This window comes from Rosa chinensis, chromosome 5 (genome assembly GCF_002994745.2).
Source record: "Rosa chinensis cultivar Old Blush chromosome 5, RchiOBHm-V2, whole genome shotgun sequence".
NCBI lineage: Eukaryota > Viridiplantae > Streptophyta > Magnoliopsida > Rosales > Rosaceae > Rosa > Rosa chinensis.
This window is the reverse complement of record NC_037092.1, coordinates 28,148,840-28,173,843: the sequence shown is the minus strand read 5'-3', so window position 1 is coordinate 28,173,843 and position 25,004 is coordinate 28,148,840. Positions and strand designations below refer to the sequence as shown.

The window sequence follows — 25,004 nt, the reverse complement described above, 5'->3', positions numbered from 1 at the left end:
AGTTGGAGTAGGTAAAAGATCACATGAGAAAGAAGCGATTAAGAGCCTCGCTAAATTCCGGTATTGAGGCTGAGCAAGTATATGCAAAAGATCAAATAAGAGTCTTACTATGTTCTGGTGTTTAAGTTGGCAAGTAAAATATGACATTCTTAGAGCACATTGCCATTACAGCTAGACACACACACTCACACGTCCATCAAATAGTCAGACCCCTGAGATTAATTTTCTAAAAGAAAAACGAAAGAAAAGTTTAGATTGTATGTAATAAGTATCTGTAGCTAGTCCTTGTAGGAATAAAGCTGCAGCGCGTTATTGCAACCTGGAATGCTGGTAAAACTGGATCTCCTATCCTATCCAGGAGCAAAGCTGAGGCCTAGGGGTGATCTTTCGTTCTTTGTGGTTCAAGAAGCCGGAACTTCCTTTAGTTTGTTCCAGGTTTGGAATCGAGTTGTTACCATTTCTTGTTCAAGCTCAAACAACAGTAATGACCCTTCTTACAGACAACGATTATGCAAACTGCAAGCCAACAATAACAATGAAAATTTGGCAACAAAGCGAAGAAGTGTTTTTGCAATTCAAGCAAAATATAACATCACATGAGAAAGACTCGTAATTGAACATGTACTCCCCTGCAGAGATCAATCCGTACAGCCTCTTATACATTCTTATCCTCAACATCAGTTATTGAATTCTGGTCAATGGGGAACCCCCTAAACTCGATTCTGAAAACAAAACTTTTTACATAGTCCTTACAATGGCCAAAATGATAAAAAGGATAGCTTGGGAAATCTGAAAGTTCTAAAATAGTTAATGCCTATAATATCAACAATCAAGCATCTGCAGCATTGCGTGATTCTTCCTCCATGGCCTTTAAACTTTCAGCTAACATCCGTTCCCTGTTCTGTGCTTGCCTTTCCGCAGCAACAAAATACAGGCCTAAGAACAAAATCAGTACAACAATTAGCAAGATAAGCCAAGAAATTGAAACAAGGAAAACTCTATGAAACAGTAACTAGATGAAGCCCGGTGCTAGACTACAAACTTTTACTATGTCTAGACTGGTATTCATCTGTTGGAAACTCATCAGTTAAAAGATATCTTATCCATTCCAGTTACATTTGGTTTTTATGGGTTTAGGATTGGCGTTGGGTGAATTGGACTAAACTTGTTGGTTCAGATTGAACACTTCAATCATAGTAAATTTATATAGCAACACAGCATGCTTGGGAATCTACAGAGGTGAAATGGGATTGTTATGACTGCAACAAGTACAATCTATTGTCCGGTTCTTAAACCAAAAGCATTGTAAAGACAAGACCAAGCATTTTCCAGATAAAACATCAACTTGAAAATCAAAATTCTATATGAGGCATGAACATATAAATGGACAGGTCAAGAACTCATACTTATAGCACTTCCAATTGCACAGGCCCAGAGAACCCTCATGGACCATTTATCAGTAATAACTCCTCTGGATCCCATACCTTGCTTGCTGCCAAAACCAATTAGACTGCTTCAGAATACAACTTTCTAGACTCTTAAACTTCATTTCATTGCTCATCACATAATCTAGTGCAAGAATTTCAAAATGCAAAACTGAAAGATTGGCATCACAAATAATAATCATTGATGATACATAGTACGCTCTATCTATCGATTCACAAAGGCATTCTCAATCACCAAGAGGAAACCAAACCCATCAGGCACAACATGTTTAAAATCAAAAACCCATTTACAAGATTGATCAAACGGCACGACCCAATTTGAAAAGGAAGAGCATAGAGATGGAAAGTATACTGCTTTGAAGGAGAGAGACCCCTGCGTTCGGTGACGGTAGCAGAGAGAGAGAGAGAGAGAGAGAAATGAGGGTGGAACGACCTCAATGTTGCCACACGCGCCTTGCTGGGTTTTGGGTTTGGATCATTCAAAACCCAAAAGAGAGGGTCTCGATCGTCGATCTTAATGAGATGACAACATAAACCCAAAACGGTGTTATTGACAGTAAGCCCATGTGAAGCTGCAGCCCAAGATTCCCAAACAAGTTCCTATATATGGCAATGGCGAAACGTTTTTGCTTTTTCGGCCAAATTACTTGGATTTTGAAACGATATGAGAAATCAATACAAACGCATTGTGTATGAGGGGTGTTTGTATCCTTCATGCTTGACCGAGTGAGGTCGTCATGATTTCTATCAATGGATTAGTCTTCCGTTGCCCTAAAAAAAAAAAAATGCATTGTGTATTTCGAATTTGGAAGTCGAGTTCGTAAGCGAGATAAGACCTAAGATAGGTCAAAAGTTTGGTTTTCTCTAATTTACAAGAAAGATGATAATTGAAATATCATTTATATGGTTAAGAAATTTATCTTCTGTGAGTGGAATGTCTAAATTTGACTCTTGTCTACAGTCTATTGGTTTGTTGTCTAATAAGAAAAAAAAAAAAATGAAACAGATGTATCTTTCATTTGCTACATTGTAATGACCAAATCAGCCATGAAATTTGAAAAGAAGTTCAAACAATGGGCCAACGTCTTCTTCTTGTTTCTTGACATATCGCGTGGACCAGGGCCGGTCCTGAGATTTTTGATGCCTTGGGCGAAATTTTTTTTGTGTGCCCACCAACTAACCGAAATATAAATGTAATGATTCTTACAAAATGTCATAATCTAAATCCTTTATTTAGGGGTTTGGAACCCAGTCAAACTGGGCGGCTCATCCCCACGCCGATTTTATTACATAAAGAAATATTATACAATGGGAGGAGACATAAAACCAAAACCCCATATAAAAAAGATTACAAATCATCTGAAATGATGCCTTCTTGCATTTCTTGAAGCAAAATCATCAATTATCTTCTCATAGTCAACATTTACCAACATATTTCTTTCAATGGTTAAAATAGCTAATCTATTCAGCCTATCTTGAGTCATGGTAGTCCGCAAATAAGATTTTAATAATTTTAATTTTGAAAAACTTCTTTCAGCGGATGCTACCGTCACCGGTATAGTTAATAAAATCCTATAGGCAACCATAACACTTGGAAACATATCCATTTTCTTTGCAAACTCCATAATTTGAATGGATGTCCAAGGCCTATCTGTTTCATATGCCTCATTCGGCAACATTTCCTGCAAAATTTGTAACTCCATAAGCAAATATTTCGCATCAATGTCAGAACCATCACCATTTCTCAAAGCAGTTTCAAGATTCAAACAACAATGAATATGTAGTTCAGGTTCATTTACTAAATTCTCAACATGATTTTCAACAGATTCATTTGTTTCTTTAACAAAATATCTATCTAAAGATCCCCGTTGAGATTGAATAATTTCTTCTTCTCTTTTCTTTCTTTTTCTTTTTTGAGAACCTGAGATTTGTTTCCTAGGAAACATTATTGAAACTAGCAAGAAAAAACTCAAATAAGCAAGCCAAGACACTAAACTTTGAATGATAAACACTTTAGCATAGAACAATAAAACCTGGAAATCTGGAATCAGCTTTTGTCCTTCTTGTTTTTTCTTTTCTGATCGAGATTGACTTGCAAATCCAACTTATAATTGCACCTAATATTGAAAATTGAAAATTGATGAATGAGCAGGTTGTTAGAAATCACTTTGAATGATAATTGATAAACACAGTAGCATAGAACATTAAAACAATACCTGAAAATCTGGAATTTGCTTTTTTCCTTCTTGTTCTTTCTCTTCTCAGTCTTTTGATCTTCGTTGACTTGCATCTGCAACTTCCAATTGCACCTAATATTGAAAATTGAAAACTAATGAATGTCCAGATTGTTCGAAATCAAAATTGAAGAACACCCAATAAAAATCAAAATTAGATATCAAAATTGAAGAACACCCAATACCTATTTTGATTTGTACCTCAACCTACATCAATGGAAAGCTGAAAATTTCGTACGATCACCGTAGAATAACATAAACATAGAGAGGAGAAAGATTGGGTGATGGATGAGAATGAATTGAAGAATTGAGTAACCATTGAAAGTTTGAAACCAATTTAAAGAAAAAATTTGCAGGGGGTTTGGGACTTGGGAGAGAGCAAGAGCTTGGATAATCAATTTTCTTCCTGCCGTTGTGCGTTGGAACTTGGAAGAAGAAGAAGGAGGAGAACTCGAGAAGTAAAGACGCGTTGGAAGGAGAAGAAGAAAGAGGAAAAGTAAAGACGCAATAATGCGTCTGGAAATATGAACTTTTTTTTTTTTACACGTTAGTGCTATACATATATAATTATATATAATTAAATATATATATTATATATTAAATAATACTGCAATCTGGTGCCCCCCAATATCCTGGGCCCTGGGCTGTCGCCAATAATGCCCATGGGCAAGGCCGGCCCTGGCGTGGACACTACTCTCTCTCTCACTATGCCTTCCTTGAGAAGTTAAGCGCCTTCTTCATCTTCTATGCCTTCCTTGAGAAGCTAAGCGCCTTCTTCATCTTCACAGAGAAAGACTGAAAGAGAAAGAGAAGCTCTCAAGGCCTCAGTCATCTTCTCTTCTCTAGGTAACAATCAAACCTCTCTTTCAGTCTTGCTATTCATTTCGAATCGGTTTTCTTTCCGTCACTATTATCTCTGCTACCTCTCTTTACTCAATGTGGGTTGGTTTGTAGGTCTCTGTTTGTAACCTGTGTATGAATATATACGTAAAGTTTTGATCTTTAACTCTCTCTCATCAGGTTTACATTCATGTTCACGACCCATTGTTGAGCATTGCTTATCTCATGACTGTCATAATATGTATAATGCACAAAATGTTTAGAATTGAGGGCTTAATGAGACTTTTGGTGGATATATTATATTTAACTTGATGATCTGAAAGTGCCAACCAGCTGTTAATGAAGTCCATATATTGAAATTTAGGTGGAAGCTCTTATCTGAACTTGAAAACATGTGTATCCCCTCTTTTTGTTCTCTATTTTCATGTCATTTTTTTCCTCAGATTATGTACTTTTTGAGATATAGGTAACTTCCTGCCAAGAAGAAAATAGAAATGAAATTGTTTTTGTAATATATGTAATTTTTGAAAAATATATATGGAAAGATTGTGATGGAGGTTATAAGCATTTAACGGAGGCACCGCGCAGAACACGTTTTTTTGTGTTTATGTGGAAACGTAGCAGCACAAAAAGTTAAACTTTCTAATTGCGGATCGAACTTCCAAGTTTTGTCGTTTTTTTTTCTTTTTTCAAAGTTTTGATATTTCCAATGACCTCTTTTAAGGAAGCTCCATAGACACATTTTGGTAGACTCTGTTGCTAACTGCAGTTTATATCAGTAGAAAAGGTGATGGTATCTCTGTTCCGTTGCATTTTGAGCTTTTAATCCTGTCAAGGAAATCAAGCTCTTACTGTGATCCTAAGAGCTTATACAGTCTCTTATTATTCTGATTAATGGCAATGTGATGTTTCAATATTTCCTAGGCTACTTGCATTCCTCTCTCATGCTGAACATTTGATCTTATTTCCTTTGGTCCTGTTTTGTTCTCTAGTATGGAAGACTCCGAGTGTTCTGTTTGCTGTCTTTTGTTTCTTTTCTGATCATGTATAAGTTTTACAGTCTGCAAGAAGTCAAAAGTAAAGGGAAATACAGAAGGATTGTAATGTATAAAGAATGTATATATTTTCTTTCTGCTGTTTCTGATGTTGAAGCATCTCAAAGTGAGTTTTACAATTTTTTTTTTTGGTTGTTGATAGATCAAGTAGAAGGGCCTAATTAAATAGCACTTTGATAATCTTCTTCTCTTTCTTAATAAATGAATTTAGGAAAATAAATTTTGGTTTTCTTCTAAATGCAGAACACATAAAAATGCAAGCATCTACCTTACCTGATGCAGGCCTTGATAAAGAGAAAAAGGACTTGACATATTTGCTTGATGTGTTTAGCTCTAGTTGTTCTCTTGAGGACATTGCCTCTGCTTATGTCAAGGCTAGGCACAATGTAAAAATGGCTGGTGAAATTCTTTGCACGTCAAATTTATGTTCCTCAGATGGTGCTAGTGCATCAAAGGCTATATTTGAGGGTGCAAGTGATACATTCTCAGATGGCCTGTCACCTCAAGTGCAGTGTACAAGCGTAGTTCCTGCAGCACTGTCATCTGTCAGCATTCTTCAAAAGACCTCTAATGGAGTTGGCAATACCAGAGCATCAAAGTCAAAAAGACCTCCTCTATCAGTGGGTACCGTTTCTGGTGTGATAGGCAAAGACTACAGTAGGCAGAAGACATCAACAAATGAATCTGCTGAAATGCAGAAACCATTAAAATTAGAATTGAAAGAAATGCCTTTCTCTGATTTATCTAGTGAAGAAGTCCAATCAAGCATGACAGCTAACAACAGTAAGATGCACGCCGATATTGAAGAATTTCTGTTTGAAATGCTTGGAGATGGCTTTAAACTTAATATGAATGTGATCAAAGAAGTTCTCAGTAAGTCTTTCATCTCCAGAAATTCCATTTCTTCAATAGCGTACTAGATTTTGTATGATTTTCTTGGTCCAAAAAGAAAAAAAAAATCTCCTGTCGAACGGAATCTTAGTTCGTTGTGCATTTACTTTACTCAAATATAATACTGTAATCTTTTACTTTGCATAACGTGTCAAGTGCAAGTATCACATTTAATCCAAATCAACAGTTCCTCAAGTATTTTGTAGACATTCGACTATTTTGATTTGAAAAGAGAAAGAGGTGGCAGTGCTATCACTGAATTTTGACAATCGGAACCAAAATTATATGCCTTCATGATGTTCCTCCAGATTTAGGTTTGTTGATTCTTCTGTTATGCATTACCTTTCAGGATAGTTGTAGAAGCCTGAGATTCCTTTTTTATAAGCAACCAGCACAATTAATTGCCTAAGCTAAGGTTCATTAAACCTCTTATCCCGGGTCTCATTGTACTTGGAGTCATCTTGAGACTTTTCATTGTTGTATAATCTTTAAAGTAATAGCCGTTGCCAGATGTAAAGCTAAAAAAAATTTCTGCTTAACGATTCATCTAAGTGATGTGGGGTCTTAAAATTGTATTTAACATTTCCCCAACATGAATGTGGAATGTGAAGAAAACATGTAGTGAAATGGTTCTGCTTTTAAAAGATGAGATAACCCATTGGCTATGGTAACTGATACCTGGTATTATTTCCTATATCCATGCATTGCTGCAAATTTGCATTAGCACGCCAAAAGAGTCACATATTTTCATACTTGTGCACTTTGGTATCATGTGATTGTTATATATAACATGTGCGATATACGCAGTTCTACCAGTTGATACGTAGTTATATATGTTATAGATACTACTCTCCTGGTTGATGTCAAAGTATATAAATTTATTCTGATGTATTTTTGCACTTGAGCGAGAATGGTGGTTAGTCTGGATTCCCTAGATGCTAGTTCTGTGTCTGACTTGTGCTGCATTTAAAATGTGAAAGAAGTTAGATGTCCTATGGTTGAATCGAAGTTGATATGTATATGCCTTCTTATTATAGAATTTATGTTCTTTCCTGATGAGTTTCTTGAGGTTTACAACCTATTTAACTGGAAAGTTTCCTTGGATGCAGGCTTTTGTGGATATGATAGGGAAAAGGTATAGCGCATTCTTCAGTTGCTTCATTTTCTCATTTGATGTAAATATATTGTACTCTAATATGCTAAAAGAAATTAAGCATTAAATATCAGTGCTGTAGTTTCTGTCAACTTTTCCAAACATATGGCTTTTTCCATAGTTGAGTGCACTAATTCCAATTGCTTGCTCTTAAATTAAGTGAAAACTTGGTTGTTATTTTCTATGGATGGAAACAGATACAAAATGTGATAAAGACATGCAACCAATGCATAATGATGCACTGTTACTGTTAGAAAACAGTAAAAAAACAAAACGCATATAAACATTCAACTAACTGATCTTTCTAGATATAGAGTGCTCATCCTTCAAGAAACATAAGCCCAGAACAGATGGAGAAGAAAAGGTTGATGATTTAGGGATTCAATTTTTGATGAGTAATGTTGGGGGAATTTTTTGTTGAGATATAAATCTGAGATTGCCTTTTAGAAATGTTTCATTTTCTTCCCTCTACTCTTTAGCATTTCAATCTATGTTATTTAAGAACTGATATTTTGATTATGCAGAGCATGGAGAAACTTCGTTTTATGTCAGCATCAACCTTGGAAAATTCTGATGATCTTGTTAGTTTAGAAAGTTCAAAGGTGAGATTTTGCTTTGATGCATTCCCTTACCATTTACAAAAGTATAGGTAACAAACGAGTGGGTAGTCAAGATATAGTTAGTTGAAAAATACGAAGAGAATTTCTGAATTGGAGAAGTGAGCAACAAAAACAGAAGTAAGAGAAATGCTAGTGGGAAGTTCTAGGTCAAAATCACTTAGAAACTTTGACCTTACTTAGTGGCATTGTGTTAAATCCGGCTTTATGAGAACAAGAGCCATAATGAGAAGAGGAGAAAAGCCATCAAGTTGTAGGCATTACGTTGGTGACATGTAGGCAATCTAAAGCAGGAGAAAAGGCCAGCATAATGAGAACAAGAGCCATGGAGCATGATAGAAAAGAAAAAATAGGCTGCACGGAGAAAGGACTTGTCTAGATAATGACTGAATCTTGTGATTAGCTTATGAATGTTGAAGATCCTGTTTTTTAATGATAAAATTGTTTACCATTGTACTGTTTTTCACAAAGTTAGAAATCTAGTTACAACATGATATAACCATAAATTTTTAAGTTCTTCCATTCATTTAATTTTTTTTTCTGTAACAGTCTACAGAGAAGTGTTCAGATCAACATTCTGCTCATAGGTATGCTCATCTAGTTCACTTTAGTGGAGTTCTGCTATTTTTAGTCATAGCTTTCACTATGCTCAGGATTTAAAATTTAATTGTTTTTTGTTTACCATTCCTGCAGTAATGGATCTAGAAATGCAAGAAATCCAATAGAAGGTGGGTCTACTGACTCTGCTCTTGAGAAAGAGTTATTTGAAGCATTGTTTGGTGTTCCTGAAAGATTGGAAGAAGCACCTAAAGTAAATCTCCCATCAAGGGGACTGAAGAGAAATGGATGTAGGGGATTTCATGGTAATTTGGTGGTTGAACCTTTTAGAGACACAATTATAGGAAACAAAATTGCGACAGTGGTACGACGAGAAGTCACCAGGGCAGGTACAAACTTGAATTGTTTGCATTACCATGAAAACATAAGTCAGCAATTATTTTTTATTTTTCCTATTGCTTTCTGTATAAAGTTTTCTAAAGCTTTCACTTTGTGGTACTCTGGCTTCTTCAAACAGAATCTGAGGATGTTGAGAATAGCTATGAGGTTCTACGTAATTCTGTGAAGGAATATTGGATTACAATGAAGGAGTATTACAAAACTGTAAGATCCCCATTATGTAAACATATTGAAATTTACATGCAGAATTCTATTTGGGAAAATTATCATATAGCCCTCTACAAGAATGTTGATATCTTTCTCTTGATAACAGGGAGATATGATAGCCATATTATTACTTTCTCTTTAAGCTTCTGCTTCTATATCCTTTATGCTTACATGTTATTTTGAGGTTGCAATTTTGTCTCCAGCTAAATACATCGGTATTGTTGTTTTTCATATGTAAGTAGTAACCCTCCCACTTGCTCTGCAGGCTTTAGAAGCATTTTCTGACGGTGATCATGTACATGCAGATAAATTTTTCGAGAAGGTAGTGTACTTATTTTACTCTAGTGACTGAATCATTGAAGATGAAAAGAACAGCTTTGAGTTTTCTAATAATCTAGACTTTGGAATTTCTGTTCACCCTTGATGTACTTTCTGTTAGAATATCTTTTCATACTGGTATTCCTTCACTGTGGATGAAGCCAGGAACACTAAGTTTGATAACTATGAAAATCTTGACTTTTGCATGTCATGTGGCTTTTCTTGTGACTGCTATTCCCAACTGTTTTGCATTCTTATTACTTATGGTTCTTTAACGTAATTGATGTTTGATGATACACTTATTAGCATGCACAATAGGTCAAATTCATGGACTTTCTTTATCATCAATATTGGATTGTGGTTTTGGGTGGTGAACGCTGTGTTCTTCCTTGTCAGTGGCCTATAGAGATTAAAATGATAATAAAAAAAAATTAAAATAAAAAAAGATGACAAGTACACAGATGATAGTTTGAAAAAAATAAAACAAAAAAAGTGTTTCCAGTAGATTTTGAAAATTATTGTGCCTACTCTCTATTTAGTGGCTATTAGTATTTAACTATTTATTGTTTTCTCTTTGGAATGTATAGGGCCATTTCTTTTGCAGAAAGGCACGGGAAGCAGATGACAAATCCACTGAAAAACTTCTTCAGACTAGGTGGGAAATGCAAACCATTCTTGAGCCATCATTTATGTGTACTAGCTACCTCATAAGATGACATTGTTGTAAATTTGATTGCAGAGATGATGATGATTCTGTGTCTCTTGACTTGCATGATCATGAACCCAAGGAAGCTATACGTACTCTAAGGCTTGAATTAACCTATCTCTCTGGCATGCCAGGTTGGTCACCATGATCCTCAATTTTCTTGAAATCAAATCCACAAGATGATTTTAATTTTGGGTGGTGACTTATCTATTAAGAAAGAATTAAGGACACGGATTTGCATCATGCTTTTTTCAGCTTTCAAGTACCTTAGGATCATAGTGGGAAGCAATGATGAAGATACCACTCGAGGAGCGCGGAGAAGACTGGTATGATATATCATCATGCTAGTTCTCTTCAAATTTTCTTTCCGATTAGACTTTCTTTTTATTTGTTTTTGGGTCTTATGCCTACAACAGTTTCATTTTCATTTGAGCTTCTGCTTGTGGATTACAACTCTGCAGTCTCTGCTAAGCTATAATTTATCCTACTAGTGATTCGTAGCCTCATTCTGTGTAAATATAACATGGTCTACCAACTGATCATATTTTTCTTTTCTTTTCAAAGTCGAACTATTGCTGTTTAGTTTACATGGAATATCTCCATGGTTTCAACTTTTGAGTGTAATTCTTTAAGGAAATATGAAAAAAAAAAAAATCAAAATATATAAGAGTACTTTAATCTTACAGAGAGATGACAGAGGACAAAAGAATTCGCTTTCTAGAGCTTTTCTTAATGCATTATTATGACACCATATGCTTTTATATCCCTCTTCAACTTTATGATTTCAAACCATGTTTTAAAAGGGTATTGTACTTGCAGATTATAAAGCAACTGGAGAAGGAATCGATCAAATGGACTGAGGAGGAGAATGGGCAGATAATATTGATCCGACTCGATGTGATTGACCCGAAACGCTTGAGCTTCTCAAAAAAATCGAATGAAAGAATCCAGAGCTCACCTTCATTTGGGCTGTGAAAGGAACTTTCTCTTTGTGGGAAGTTGATATAGAATCCTTGGCAGGTGAAAAAGAAATCCTAGCTTTTGCAGAGCTGGAAACGGCTTATGTTTGCACTTGAATGACTTGTCAGCTTGAACATACTATAGCTACTTTGGTACTACTAAGAGAGAGATTTCAGAATAGTCAATTTTCTAGTTGTGTTGAATTGCTGATATTTACAGTGTGACATATCCTTTCAGATCCCATGAGCTCAAGTTAAACTTTATATTACTCTTCTTTGATCTCATTTAAATTAAAGCATAGTGGCGGGCAACGTTGCATGTGTTAAGAAATCCATGAGTGAATGTAGACACAAATGAAGAACAAGATTGTACGGTGTAGAATTTTAGGGGTTTAGCTCAGACCTAAGACTCACAAAATCCACACGACACTCGTTGGTATAGTTTATGTCAGATTCTAGTAATACGATCACTGATACAACGAAATGCATTCCACAATTGATTGAGGATCACCGATCAAATTCCTACTCAATTTGATTGAGGATCCATTCTATTTCAATTCGCAATTCTTATTTCCATTACACCAACAGAACATCACCTTGCAAATTGCAGCCATGTATGAAAATGCCTTACCACTCAAATGACCATTTGTAATTACTTTAAGCAGAAGCAAGCTCAAGACTCCATGCCAAAATTCTAATTCAATTCCATTCCATTAAAGACCATTTTCACATCGATCAACATTCAAATCTTCTATAGAGGCAACCTTTTCCCTAGCCTAACACTTGAACATATACAGGTAAAAACAAAATTTCAAGGATAGGGCAAGTAAAGTACTGGGAGGCAGGATTACAGAACCTTACAAAAGGGCTTCTAAATTTCCGTTTAAGCTAATTTGACCGGAAGGAAAATGCACATCTAAGGTATATCATTGGATCCTTGGGTAAGTCTCTGCATCTCATTTTCGTCATTTAGAGTTTCGATGAGAAGTGGAGGGGCATACTGTGCAGTCCCTTGGTGCTCTTCGGAATCCTGGCAGAATGAAAGAATGATCGTATCGATTGACATCTCCACCACAGCAAAGAAAAGTGTAGCAACCACATAACCAAGGGCCCAGCAAACCTGCATGAACATAAACAGCAGATTTAATTAAGCAAACCCTCATCAGAAATGCTTTCATCACAATACATCAACATCATTAGTAGAATTAATTTCTTTAAATCCTAAACATACCAACACTGGAAACAGTGGAGAAGAGATCTTGTTATGCGCAGATTTGTATCTGTGGGTATCCAACATAAGAAAAGCAAAAAGGGCAGTTGATAGGCTGACACACAATTTGCCAAGGAATAGTATCACATCTCCAATCACGTTCACCCTCCCTATCCGAAGGATGTTACTGATGATCAGTTCTGTAGCAACTGCAGAAGACTTGCAGAAGCTTTTGCCTGTTATAGCAATCTGCAAGAGTAACAAACATGTTTTCAATAACCCATATTCTGGCTTTATTTTATAAAGACCGAAAGGGTATATACTGTTTTCAACTCCTGATACATTCCTGCACCATCCCCAGCCCAAAATAAATAAAATTCTACAGTACATACATAGAGGAAAAGAAGGGATCACTGCAGTGTTTTGCAGTCATGCAGCATTGTAGGTCATAACAAAAACGAGTAAACTTGCAAGATTTGTGCCCACCCCCTTTCTATTCTTTGAAGCTTTCATGCTTTTCAGAGATCTTACTTCATTCTAGTACTCTCACTAAAGGTCACCAAGTCCCAAAGTTAACCCACATGAGTTTCAAGAAAGCATACAACTCATGCCATAATCAAAGTATTGCATACTCAAAACAATAAGGTTTAAATTTCGGATGGTACTGTTTTCAGGTGTGAATTTTCTTAGTAATGTAGGAATCACTTTTAGCATGCTGGTCAAAGAGGAAATTGGTCATACCAACAAATAAGTTCTCCTATGTGCAGTCATCATACAAAGAAATGAAATTGAACAAAAACAGACAAACATTTGCAAATTTGATCAATAGTTATGTTGGAATTACCATAATGTAGGCATTGCGATTAACCGACTTGATTGTCCACTCAATACAGCTCAGGCAAAACCTAGCAGTAGAGAATGCAGCCTTTCCGAACCAGTTATTAGGCGTGGTACCAGAAACTTTTAATCGGCGACGAATTGACTCGAGCATAAACCTTATTGATTCCACAAATGACACAATCAGGGAGCCAAGAGCCACCGACCCGAGGCTATAGCGCATCAGCCGTTTCATAGAGGAAAAGACCGGAAGAAATGGTATTTCACCCTGCATTACAAAAAATAATGAGTAAGATAAAAATGGCACATAACCAAATAAAACTTGTTCCTCGAAAAGAAAATCTCGGGTCACTTGGTTTGAAGTTACTAAAGATAACGAGCCCAAAATTCTTTTTTTTTCAGAATCCAGCAGATATTACCCATGTATGGGGGAGAGCTCCCCCACCTAAATTCAGTGTACAACAAATGTGCCAGCAGACACTGACATGCGTTTAGCACATGCAAACACTGGAATGCATGTCCACACATCTAGACACTGATATGCATGTGAACACGTATCTACTCTCAGTCTAAGATGGATATTGCATATGTTCAATATTACTATGCAACGAAATATGCCCAACAGTCGACTGTAAAAATGCCATAACAGACCACTATTATCTGTGGCTAAAACAGTAAGAATCAAATTTCAGACTGAGAGAAACAGGTTTATTACCTCTAGAGGAACTATAAATGAAAAGTAAGTTGAAACAGTTCTAGACATAATACCATGCCATGCCGAAATTAAAATATTTAATGCTATGCCAATTTCAAGATATGCCAGCCTAAGCACTGAACACCATCATGTTAACGACAGTATACATACATATATAAATTATTTTGGCATTCTTGTAACTCAGCTAACAAAGATAAAACCCGGACCTATGAAATAAACCTACAAGCCAACTTTGTTGTAAACATCTAAGCATACAAGCTTAGTAACTTACTGATGTTTCACCACGAGCCCAATAGTAAGAGGCCACAGAACCAGCAATAACAGTTGAAGAGGCTGCTTTGAAAAACTGTGTAGCCCAATAACACCCAAATAGGTGGAAAAGGATAGCAATTCCAATATGAGGAGTGTAATGAATGCTATAACCGCAACAACGATCACAGTGAACTTGTTTTGATGCAAGATCATAGGCACAGCAGTTCGAGTTGCAGCTATTCTGGACTACTTGACCAGAACTGAACAGGTGAAAAGCAGCTGAAAACCAGATCATGTAAAAAACTCCAAGGATGGTATATGGAATTATTGGAAATATTATGAGTGCTTGAGCTTCTCCTATGACCTTGGCAGCAACCTGCATATGAATCAATGAGATTATTCCTTGCATAGTTGTATGCACTACAGAAATTGAGGATTCACTTCGGTCAAAGTTTAATAATCTCGGTATAAATGGTAGTACTGAACAAGACAATTCCTAGGTTTGGCAATGATCATGTGCCACACCTTTAATAGCTACGGATTTCTTCATGACTTTTTTTTTTTTTTTTAAACATGATGAAACAACAGTATTTTTATATTTTCCCTAGCTTTACTACTGTTGACCTTCATTTCTTATCATATCTTTTTATTTCTGTCTTTGAACTTCCGGTTTTAGTATCTTTGTGCAATTCCAGATGTGGACTCAAAAGAGAAATCCATAAGAAAATTTTATTATGTCTAAACACTTTCTGATTACATTCTAACCAAGTCTATTCTTCATGTTTCTTATATCTTTCCCTACTATCCTGCATGTTTCTTCTCAGCCATAATACTGAAATCTTAAGAGGAAAACAGAAATTAAGTTAAGGGTTAATTTCTAATAAATCCTACATCATCATTCTACTTTTTGAGAAATATTTGCTGAAAGTCTTGTTTTATTTTTATTTTCATGATTATCATTATTCAAGGGGGAGCACTTAGGATGCTTCCAACAAATGGAGGAGAAATACCACTAGATTACAAGCTAGTTGATAGCTCTAGCTTTCAAACATTTATATATCTACAACTTTGGCAACTCAAACTAATTGGAGTATTTACTTCTTTAGATGGAGAAAGTGGGAGAAATCAAGAGGTCTTTATATCTTTATGCATCATCAAAATTCCCATTATATGTTTTTACAATTTCAAAGAATTAATGAGATATCATACTTGCCTTAAGGACAGATGTTGCCATAAGGATGCGGCGAACTATAGCAATTGATGTAAGAACAGAAACAACCATAATAAAGGTCATGAGAACTGCAACAGCACGGAGATGATGTAACTCCTGAAAGATTGGAACTGTTTAGTTAGTAAAAGATACAAACTAACTAAAACAAAGGCATAGTGCTATCAACTAGCTTTGAAGTTTGGAGAATTTTGTTAATGAATGTACACACCCTTCCAATTATGCGAATGTACGGATCGTGCTCACCAATGATTGGGGAGATGGCATCATTTCCTATCCATCCAGCTATAACCAAGCAAGAAAAAAAAAATCAGAACTGCATGTTGTTGAATATTGTTAAATACACAAGTAGACGACTGGAATGTGCGAAGCATCACACTTGAGTCTCAAACAAGTAGCAGCGATCTGAATTCTATCTCCAGTACAAATGGCGGATGTATTAACCAATATGTCAGTGCTAAAGATGAGACACAAGAAAGTCAACAACCATGCTCAACAAGAGAGAATAAATATACCCTTGTAGAAGACAACATATTGGACATAAATAAACACAATTCCAATTTTTCTACTCAATCTTCCCTCTCGGAACCCCCCCTCTCTCCTCCTCCTCCCGCTGTCTCTCTTCTCTTTGGGGGACAAGTAATATAGGATCTACTGTTCAGAAGATGATCAAATATGTATGAAGTAGAAGTGAAGGGCTAATGGCCTCAGATGAAACAACTTTAGATGCCTAAACAAGCTTTATCAGTAATATTAACAAACTACCAATTGAATTATGGATATGGTGAATACAAAAAAAGCTCCTGACCTTTCAAGTAGTAAAACATTGTGACTGATATTATGAGAATATTAAAGAGGGCCACTGTTATCCAAGGCATTGCAGCAACAAAATGACGAATCAGAAGCAGCCAAATCAATGACAAAGCCAGTGGCACGATTCCTCCACAAACAAGCAGCACTCGCCATGACTTTCCAATATCGGCCATGTATCTCTGCAAATACGATGTAAGCAATGAAAATTAGAACTCTAGGAAATGCAACGAGCATAGGTACTATATCCATAAAGCAGTAAAAAGAAGGGGCAAACACATCCATATAGGGTCATAGTTCTGGCAGCATGTGAAGACTAATGCGGAGATCTATTTGTCAAATAACTGCCCGCAGTTTCAGCAAGCATCCACTTATAAATTCGGCCTTTGTAGAAAATGAAGAACTCTTGTTGCCCGGTTGATTCAATTGGCTGGGAACTAGGTTCTCTGAATGAGGAAATATTACTAAATAGTTTTGAGATTGGATATTCACTAATAGCCAGACAAACTTAATAACTTAATAGGAAAATGATAGGCTCTATTGAGTTTTTAAAAGCAGGCTTAGACTAAGGCAACTCATCTCGTCTCTATGAGTGATGACACTCTATAGTAATCAAAAATTATTCTGGCCCATAAATTATGTTTCTCTGAAAATGAGTAGCTAATTGTTAAGAAAATCTGATGCAAAAAGTGATGAAGACAAGAAAAAGTTACAATTTTCACAAATTCCACAAGCATACTTGCTGTAAAGAAGTAAAAACTAGAAAGAAAACACTACTCAACCTTTAAGACAGCTGACCGAGAATTGATGGAACTGTGAATAGATTTGTCTATAATAATGTCCTCATTAATATTCACTCCACCCATTTGCTGCCAATGCTTCAGCGAATTGTTTGACGGACGAGCAATAAATTGGCAGCTCCAATAGACTGCAAAAAGGAAAAGGTTCAGCATTACTATGAGGTAAAATAGAAGAAATATTTGATAATGAAACCATACAGGGACTACATTTAAACCTCAGCCATCTTCCAGTGACAGACATATACACACACAACAAACATCACCTGCGTAAATAGAACATATTTGTACTCGAATGCAATTAGGAACTGTATTCAATAATCTGTAGCAAAACTGAGTTTACTCACCGTTTACACTAGGAAATATGACAGGGTAACAAGGACCCCGAAGTTGAAGAGAGGCATTTCGCATTTCAGGAGTAAGGAACTCAAAGTAATCATAATTCCTGTCAATCCAATCATTCATTGCGAGACGGATCTCTCCTTCAGGGTAATCACACACCCAATTCAGTGTATCTTCAGAAGGGGCGGGGCAATCCAATAGGCATATACTCCGGGCATCGGCCAGCTCGAACTGATTGTCTTTTAGACCACTCAGGTAAACCTGGTTTGGATTTAACCAATATTTGAGTTCGAGTTCCCGAAGACCAGGTTTTGCATGCCTGTCGCCACAAACATTTCCTTTGTAGTCCAGTCCATAAGTGAGCCTGATGAAACCAGCACAATGATGAACAGACTTATCACACTGAAGAACTAAACGGAAACCCAGAAATAATAAAGAATGTTAAAAAACTGGCGAAACGAGCTAAAAAGGCAAACCCATTTGAGAGACGGCGATTCCTACCTTAAAAACTAAAAAAGAACCAAACTTGACCCAAAAGAATAGGCATGGCGAAGATTGTGTTACCTTAATGGGTTTCCTTGATTGAATCCAAAGCTTGAGTTGACAATCATAGCAACCCAGAAGGCTATAAAGATGACCAGGAACACAAGGTCCTTGCATTTCCTGTTGTGCCTGATGATTGAGCTCATCTGGTCACTCCCATCACTTGATGGGTACCTCCCTATCACTGCCCCCAAAGGACCCCTCATTTCTCTACCAAACCACACACGTACACCACTGTTTCTTCTTCTTCTTCTTCTTCAACAATGAGGGGCAGACAGAGAGAGAGTAGCAGAGGTAGGAGAGTGTGAAAAGGGTGTTTAGATTTGGAATATTTTCTAGTGTAGTTCACTTCACTCGCTCTTTCTGCCTTTATTAAGACAAAGATTTAGTATTCTGGTGGGGCGGCTTCGCTCGGCGCATCGGCTTCCTCTTTTTTCTTACCAAACAAACACGTGTGTGCAGATGAGCATAACACAAGCTTTTTTTTTTTTTTTTTTTTTGAATATAAAGAAGCTTTTTCTTATTTTCTTTTGAATTATCGAGCATTGTTTCTTAATTAAGGAAGAGTAATCAAATCAAATGATTCAGATTAGGAAATGATTGACAAACTAAGAAAGCTAAGAAAATTAAATTATATATTCTTACAAGCTAGAATTAAATAAGATACCATATAATAAAAACCTTATATAACATAGGTAAAGAACATATAATTGAGTTCAAAATCATCTTCATTCAAAGTCTAATATTTCTTCTAATCTTGTTTCTAATTCCTTCATCTAATGTTTGGAAATACGGCAGAGTATCGAGATTTAGTTATTTACTAACTTTCCCATATAAAAACAAAGAAAACAAATCATAATTCTTACCAATGCGGCGGTGCCGAGTGGAAAGTGGAAACATGAAAAGCAACTGTTTAGCTTAGCTAGCCGGTTCCAAAAAAGAAGCCGGAAAAATAAGACAAGCAATTATGGGGGCAATAGAGTATTTAAACCCAGTAAATTCGGTGCTTAGTTGATTTAACAAAAGTAAGGAAAAAAGAAGATGAAAAAGCTGGAGAATCAAGCGTCAAAATTGTCAGAGTGACAGGGATGACAGTGCCATACAACCTTTGGCCATGCTTTGCTCATGTTACTTTCCCACTCTGCCAACCGTTCATTTTGTTGATACTTATTTCGGCCGTACATCTTAGCCGTCCAGTACTGTAGGCTGTTATAAACCGCAGATCTAAATGAGCTCAAGAGGGAATTTTTCATGAACCCATCCAAAGAATGTGATGAACATCGGAAACAAAAACAATTCGATCACTTCCCTCTTTTAACCTACCACTTTAATGTGTGATTCTGGCTTCTTTCTTTTACTTTTGAGGATTAGGATTTTGGAATGTTAAATATTCGTGTTCAGTTGATTTTTTGACTCACACATTTACATTCTATTATAGTTAAAGAAATTAATGTACAAATGTTGATATATAAAACTATAATTGAGGACTATCTTGAACTAATTTTAGCTTCTCATTTATCCGCATGTATACCTCATTAGAAAGCATAAGAAACCAAGCTAATATTGGTGTTATGCTATTTATTACCCACAACAAATGCCTTGAATGAGCTCCGGGTCAAGAATTATGTACTAAAATCAATTAAAATATAGATAAATCAATCTTTTTTATTATTATTTTTTACAAAAGTCATATTCATTAATGAAATTCACCGTATAATAAAATAATACAATAGTAATCCACTTCCCTAATGACCGTCAGAAAGAGTTGTCACTTACATTATACCCACATTTTTTGTATTAAGCCTACATTTACAAATAAATACCTCAAAACCCCAAAACAAAATAAAATTTATACCGAAGTCCCGATATCTTTCATGACAAGAGAAACCACAGCATATCCTTGATCATCACTTCCAACAACTTTTTCTTTTCCAAGGCCAGTTTTGTGTGACCTTATTTTCTTTTTACGTGGCTCAATGTTTTAATGATTCGTAGATTATAAGTAACATTCGCACCGTCTACGAGATTATTACTGCATATAGCCATAAAAGTAAACATTGAATACCCCAGGTTGGTAAATTTTAGAGAAAAATATTAACATGGAATTAATACCTTGACCGTCCACCTTTGACGCACACGATCACACGTCACACCGACTCATATCGCCCTCCTTTCAAAAAGCTGCGAGATTCCCATTCGGACCCCACACACACTGCGACGGTGACAGCGTGATCATCGATGGCGTTAGAGTTCCGGTCCCACAAGGACGACGCCTGGTACGACGCCCGCCTATTCACGGAGGACACCGGCGCCGGTCTCCGCCTCAGAATCACCTTCGCCAACTTCTCCGACGCCCACGACGAGTTCGTCGGCGCCAACGACCTCGCCGCCCTCCCAGACCTAGACGCATTGCGCTCCCGCGTCCGCCGCCTCTCCCTCCAGCTCCAGGACTCCGAGTGCTCCTCCGTCGACAGAGGCCTCCTCGTCTGCGCCGCCCGCTCCGTCCACCCCGACGACCGCCGCTTCTTCGACGCCTTCGTCGACGGGGTCAGTTCAGTCATTTCCACTCTCTCTCTCTCTCTGTGCACGCTTTGTGTTTGTGAAAATGCCTCTGTGGATTTCTGACTGTGGATGATTAGGTTGTGCATGAGGAGCATAGGGTTGGGGAGGGAGGGCAGGAGGAGTGCACATGCAGCTTTATTCTGGAGTGGATTCACGGCCCGCAAGTTGGGACTCTCAGTGTGGTGGCGCTTGAGAATATTTGCAGAGTCCGGCTGCCGGCGGTGGACGAAGAGATTGACCCGGCGTTGACCTCTTTTGTTAACGCGGTCAAGGAGAAGATGATTGAGAACACTTTTTCGAATTCGATTGAGAATTCTGGTGGTGGTGATTGTGACAATGAGTCTAGTAGTAGGCTCAGGAAGAGGCACAAGGGAAGCTCTTCTCAGCTGAACAAGGCAAGTTTTAATATTTTGGGAATTTAAATTGATTTTTTTTTTTTTTTTGAATATCTGTGTTGGTCTGTAAATGAACACTGCATTATGTAACTGTGAAATTGAATTTAGACTATGTCTCGAGTTTTATTTGGGCACAAGCTCAGTTTCGTTTTTTCAGTTTTTTCTTATAGTGTGTAGCATTGTTAGAGGAGAGTTTGGATTCTCTAATAGTCTTTCTAATAGCAGGTTTGCCGCCTTTTGGATTATAAATTGATTTGTTTGAATTATAGTCCCTTGCCTACTCCTTATTTTTTTTTTTTGGAGAATATTTTATCTGTGTTCAGTTCTGTTTCTTATTCTGGGTTTATTTCCTAGATTGAATAGCATTGATACAGGAAAGTTTGTCTTTCTCTGATAATGTTTTGTGCACAAACAGTGTGCATGATTGTAAAATAAAAAATAAAAACAATTTTTATAGAGTGAATTAAAGACAATTGAGAGTTAAGAGTTTGAGTGTGTTGGACTCATTGTGAGGCTGACATAGACAGTAAGAAGTTGTTGACCACAGTAATATCCACTGAATATTGAGTGTTTTGTCTGTTTCTCTGTCCTTTACTTGCTCTTTAAGAACTTCCATTCTCTGTTCTTTTCTTTTTTCGGTATAGTAGTAATGCTTGTTTGTTTGTAGGATACAAGCCATGTCAGGAGATCCTTAACTCCAAGCTCATCTTCCAAAGGTTTGTACAGATTTTCATGGAGTTTTGTTGAAATGCATTAGTTTTGTTCTCTGAATCTTTTACTATTTTCTAAAGCAGAGATAATGGACAATATTTCTGCAAGGGATGGACATGACATGGATGTTGGAGGGCTTCCCCATATGATCCTTGTTGAGAATCTTGAGAAGGGGATCTCATCATTTACAATTATGGAATTCATATACCAGCAACTTTCAATATCATGTAAAGCATTTGTTTCTCTAAGTAAGCAATCAGAGGTTTATACAAGAGGAACCATCATGTTGAACAGCAAAAAGAACCTCGACAAGTTGTCTGAATTTTTGGGAAGTCCAGATCGCATAATCATCTCGTCAACAGGAAGGTATGTCTTGTGTCAAATGTTTTGTTTATTCTGTTAATGTGAACTCAAACTGGTCAGTATAGAATGGGTTTTATCACTTCTGTGAACTGATATCTTCCTATAGTTAAAAAAAAAAAAAAAAAAAAAAAAAGGGAAAACTATTGTAGTTTTAGGATTCTGAACCTTTAGCTTTATTTATTGATTTCTAATGTTCATCAGTTTTAAATCTATGTAGGCCTTGGGTTCTGACTGAGAAAATTCCCATGGATGGCACAATAAGGGCATCGATTGAACCCTTTAAGCGTACATCTCAGGTTCGTTTCCTTTAATTTTTCCTGTCAGTGTGACTGTAAGGGTCAAACACCATGCTCTGTCTTTGAGCTGTCCTGTGATTTGTAGTTATGTAAGATACTGTTTAAGCATGATTATTGCTTGTTTCTGCATTGGCCACCGATTGTGCCATGACAAATAGTTAGTGTTTTTCAAAACCTCTCTTTGACCTCCCTGCGAAAGAGAGGCAGAAGCCAAGGTAAAACATTTTAGAATGAAAAATAACTATTATAAAGCATCAACTGGCCAGTATAAAGTACTATTCTTATTGATTTACAGGCAACATTAGAGTGTAAAACTCCAAGTAGCAATGAGGTGAAGGTTATAATGTCTGGGAGTCCAGAATACACTAAAGCTAAGCAGCTGAAGGATTTGTTCGAGGAGTTTACTAATCATCAGTGTGGACTTCATCAGAGGTTACTTCAGGAAGAGGGAAAAATCATGCGGCTAGCTATGTAATGGATTGTGGAGGTGGATGGCTAAAGTTTGAGTTACTTGTACATATGTCTGAGTCAAGACTCAAGATAGATTGTGTTGGTTGTCAAACAATTGGTGTCTGAATTTTGATGTATCTTGATAGCTGATTATATAATGTGCTGGTGTTGTATCAGTTCTTGCATATATGCTTGAGAATCAGAGTGAAGATGTGTCATGTTAATAGTTTCACGTTGGTATTAGTATCCTTCTTTTTGTGACGAGGCCACTATTTGCATTCTATGTCTTCTTTTTCATATCGGAAAGTCAGTCGCATCTATTTCAATGCATCAACAAAAATATATGGAAGCAAATCATAATGGAGATGCAGGAAGGTGGAGTTATATTTTAGAAAATGGCCCCTAGCAGAGGCGTTTTGATCCCAATATTACATTGGTTGGGGAAGTTTATGGGACGCATAGTAAAATCAGCTATGTAGTGTTGCTTGTCGATTCTTTGATGCAAAAGCAACAGATTCTCAGTATTGCTCCTGTGGGAGATTATTCAATAAGATTGAGCTTGGGATTTCACACGGGCTTTGATATGTCAGCTAAAACTTACAAAGGAGAAGTTCGATGGGGCAGTTCTTGGCTGTTTCTGTTGGCAATAGATCCTACCAGGCTAGGCTACCTGCAGCCGTATCCATACAGTGAACACTAAAGGTACAACCAGAGCAACCCTTGCAATATTAGCTACCAAATAAGTATTAAAGTGCCACCTTTAAATGACATGAGGATCTCTGCTGAAGGATTTATGCAGATACAGAAGGAAGCCTCTGGATGGTAGGTTGCCGAAAATCTTGGCTCAAACAGCCATCGCAAGCCATCAACAAATGACTCTGAGGATTGTGAGATTCTTGTCAATTTTCGGTTCCCTCCAACAAATCAAAAGAACTCTTCCCGTTTAATCAAGGAAGCATCAAAAGCACACGAGAAAAGTCTGATCCCCTTCATTTTGAACGCTGGGATTTGTCTTCATTTACCAGTTGCAATGTTGAAGCAATCGGATCCATTTTGAGCATAGATGTGGAGATGGTAGGCCACTATACTTGAAGGCGTGGCTCTGGCATTATTCTTTTTCCACATGAAAAGGCATCCTAATCTGCTCCCGTCCATTTCCGTTTCAATTCTACCAAGTCTAGTACTCCTCGGCTACCTGATACATCTTTTGATCAAGTTGGAAGCCATACACGTTTATGAGAACGTTGACCAGCTTGATTTTACATATTTGATTATAACTATGGTGATTGTAAGAGTGATGGTAGCTGTAGCCTTCTTTCTGCAATTGCATCTTATGCAGCTGGCAATCTCAGCAATATTGGCAAGAGGAGACCGAAAGAAGCAGATCTGGGTTCTGAAAAAGAAAGTTGTTGGAGTTCTAGTATTAGTATGATTCACTTGTACAATAGGAACATGATTGTTGTTAATTAATTTGGCAATGAAAAGATTGTTGAAGGATATCAGGATTATGTGTGTCTTACCAAATTAAGATTACTTTCTATAGTTGTAATATGAGAGAGTGTTCTAGATTCCTAGTTCTGTTTAGAATAGGATTACTTGTACTCCAAGATTATTTACTTGTTCTCCCTATATATAGGGGCTCCTATTATCAATAAAAGACACAACTATTCTCCCAATTCTCTCTACAATTCTCTTTTCCTTAAACACGTTATCAGCACGAGCCTTAACCCTGAATCAGAAGCCAAAATTCCTCCACTTTTCTCTTCTTGCTGTGATACCCTAGAACCCTACCCTAGGAATACCTCGAGCGCACCCCAGTGCCGCGCCACCATCTCCTGCGATCTTACACGCCTGCATCAACACGCACGTGTATCCAGTCTTCAAGCTCCAAAATCTCCAAGTAAGTTTTTAATAAAAGTTTCCACTTTCTATATTTTAATTTTGTTTTCTTTTTCTTGGAGACTTCCATCCCTTCTTCTTTATCCCACATTTCTTTAACATGGGTTCGATTCATAAAATCGAAACAGTTCACACTAATAAACTATGAACTAAGAGCGTTTGTGAGCATCGAAAATTGACCATTCAAACATCATTGTTTCGGTCTAATCCAA

The 25,004-nt window shown here is 36.9% G+C and overlaps 4 protein-coding genes and 1 long non-coding RNA gene across 8 annotated transcripts; 2 read left to right on the top strand and 3 right to left on the bottom strand.

The window, feature by feature from the left end:
• Positions 1-542: 542 nt before the first annotated feature.
• LOC112167168 lies at positions 543-1,942 on the bottom strand. Its single transcript, XM_024304142.2, has 3 exons — positions 1,798-1,942; positions 1,407-1,492; positions 543-936 (listed from the first exon to the last, which is right to left on the bottom strand). The coding sequence occupies exons 2-3, from the start codon at positions 1,480-1,482 to the stop codon at positions 830-832; spliced, it is 183 nt and encodes a 60-aa protein (XP_024159910.1). The 5' UTR covers positions 1,483-1,492; positions 1,798-1,942; the 3' UTR covers positions 543-829.
• Positions 1,943-2,648: 706 nt separating this feature from the next.
• On the bottom strand, positions 2,649-4,210 carry LOC121048874. 2 transcript variants are annotated; one of them, XR_005799869.1, is made up of 3 exons: positions 3,881-4,210; positions 3,662-3,754; positions 2,649-3,562 (listed from the first exon to the last, which is right to left on the bottom strand). It is a non-coding gene; the product is annotated as an uncharacterized LOC121048874 (long non-coding RNA). The 2 variants fall into 2 exon arrangements; XR_005799868.1 differs by having other exon boundaries at positions 2,649-3,127; positions 3,865-4,203.
• A 163-nt stretch (positions 4,211-4,373) lies between these two features.
• LOC112167164 (putative nuclear RNA export factor SDE5) lies at positions 4,374-11,646 on the top strand. 3 transcript variants are annotated; one of them, XM_024304135.2, is made up of 12 exons: positions 4,374-4,525; positions 5,818-6,447; positions 7,575-7,600; positions 8,143-8,220; positions 8,785-8,822; positions 8,929-9,182; positions 9,311-9,396; positions 9,665-9,721; positions 10,305-10,372; positions 10,457-10,557; positions 10,679-10,749; positions 11,243-11,646. In XM_024304135.2, exons 2-12 carry the CDS (start codon positions 5,829-5,831, stop codon positions 11,396-11,398), a joined length of 1,554 nt encoding a protein of 517 aa, XP_024159903.1. In that variant the 5' UTR covers positions 4,374-4,525; positions 5,818-5,828; the 3' UTR covers positions 11,399-11,646. The 3 variants fall into 3 exon arrangements, with proteins under 3 accessions (XP_024159903.1, XP_024159904.1, XP_040362389.1); XM_024304136.2 differs by having other exon boundaries at positions 4,386-4,525; positions 5,906-6,447; XM_040506455.1 differs by having other exon boundaries at positions 4,437-4,525; positions 5,857-6,447.
• Positions 11,647-12,066: 420 nt separating this feature from the next.
• On the bottom strand, positions 12,067-18,464 carry LOC112167163 (choline transporter protein 1). The gene is made up of 10 exons (XM_024304133.2): positions 18,138-18,464; positions 17,579-17,937; positions 17,217-17,362; positions 16,433-16,616; positions 15,836-15,909; positions 15,610-15,723; positions 14,416-14,772; positions 13,437-13,697; positions 12,614-12,841; positions 12,067-12,502 (listed from the first exon to the last, which is right to left on the bottom strand). Exons 1-10 carry the CDS (start codon positions 18,320-18,322, stop codon positions 12,299-12,301), a joined length of 2,112 nt encoding a protein of 703 aa, XP_024159901.1. The 5' UTR covers positions 18,323-18,464; the 3' UTR covers positions 12,067-12,298.
• A 1,556-nt stretch (positions 18,465-20,020) lies between these two features.
• On the top strand, positions 20,021-23,141 carry LOC112202267. Its single transcript, XM_024343209.2, has 6 exons — positions 20,021-20,663; positions 20,756-21,073; positions 21,741-21,789; positions 21,868-22,150; positions 22,365-22,443; positions 22,739-23,141. The coding sequence occupies exons 1-6, from the start codon at positions 20,355-20,357 to the stop codon at positions 22,916-22,918; spliced, it is 1,218 nt and encodes a 405-aa protein (XP_024198977.1). The 5' UTR covers positions 20,021-20,354; the 3' UTR covers positions 22,919-23,141.
• Positions 23,142-25,004: the final 1,863 nt, after the last annotated feature.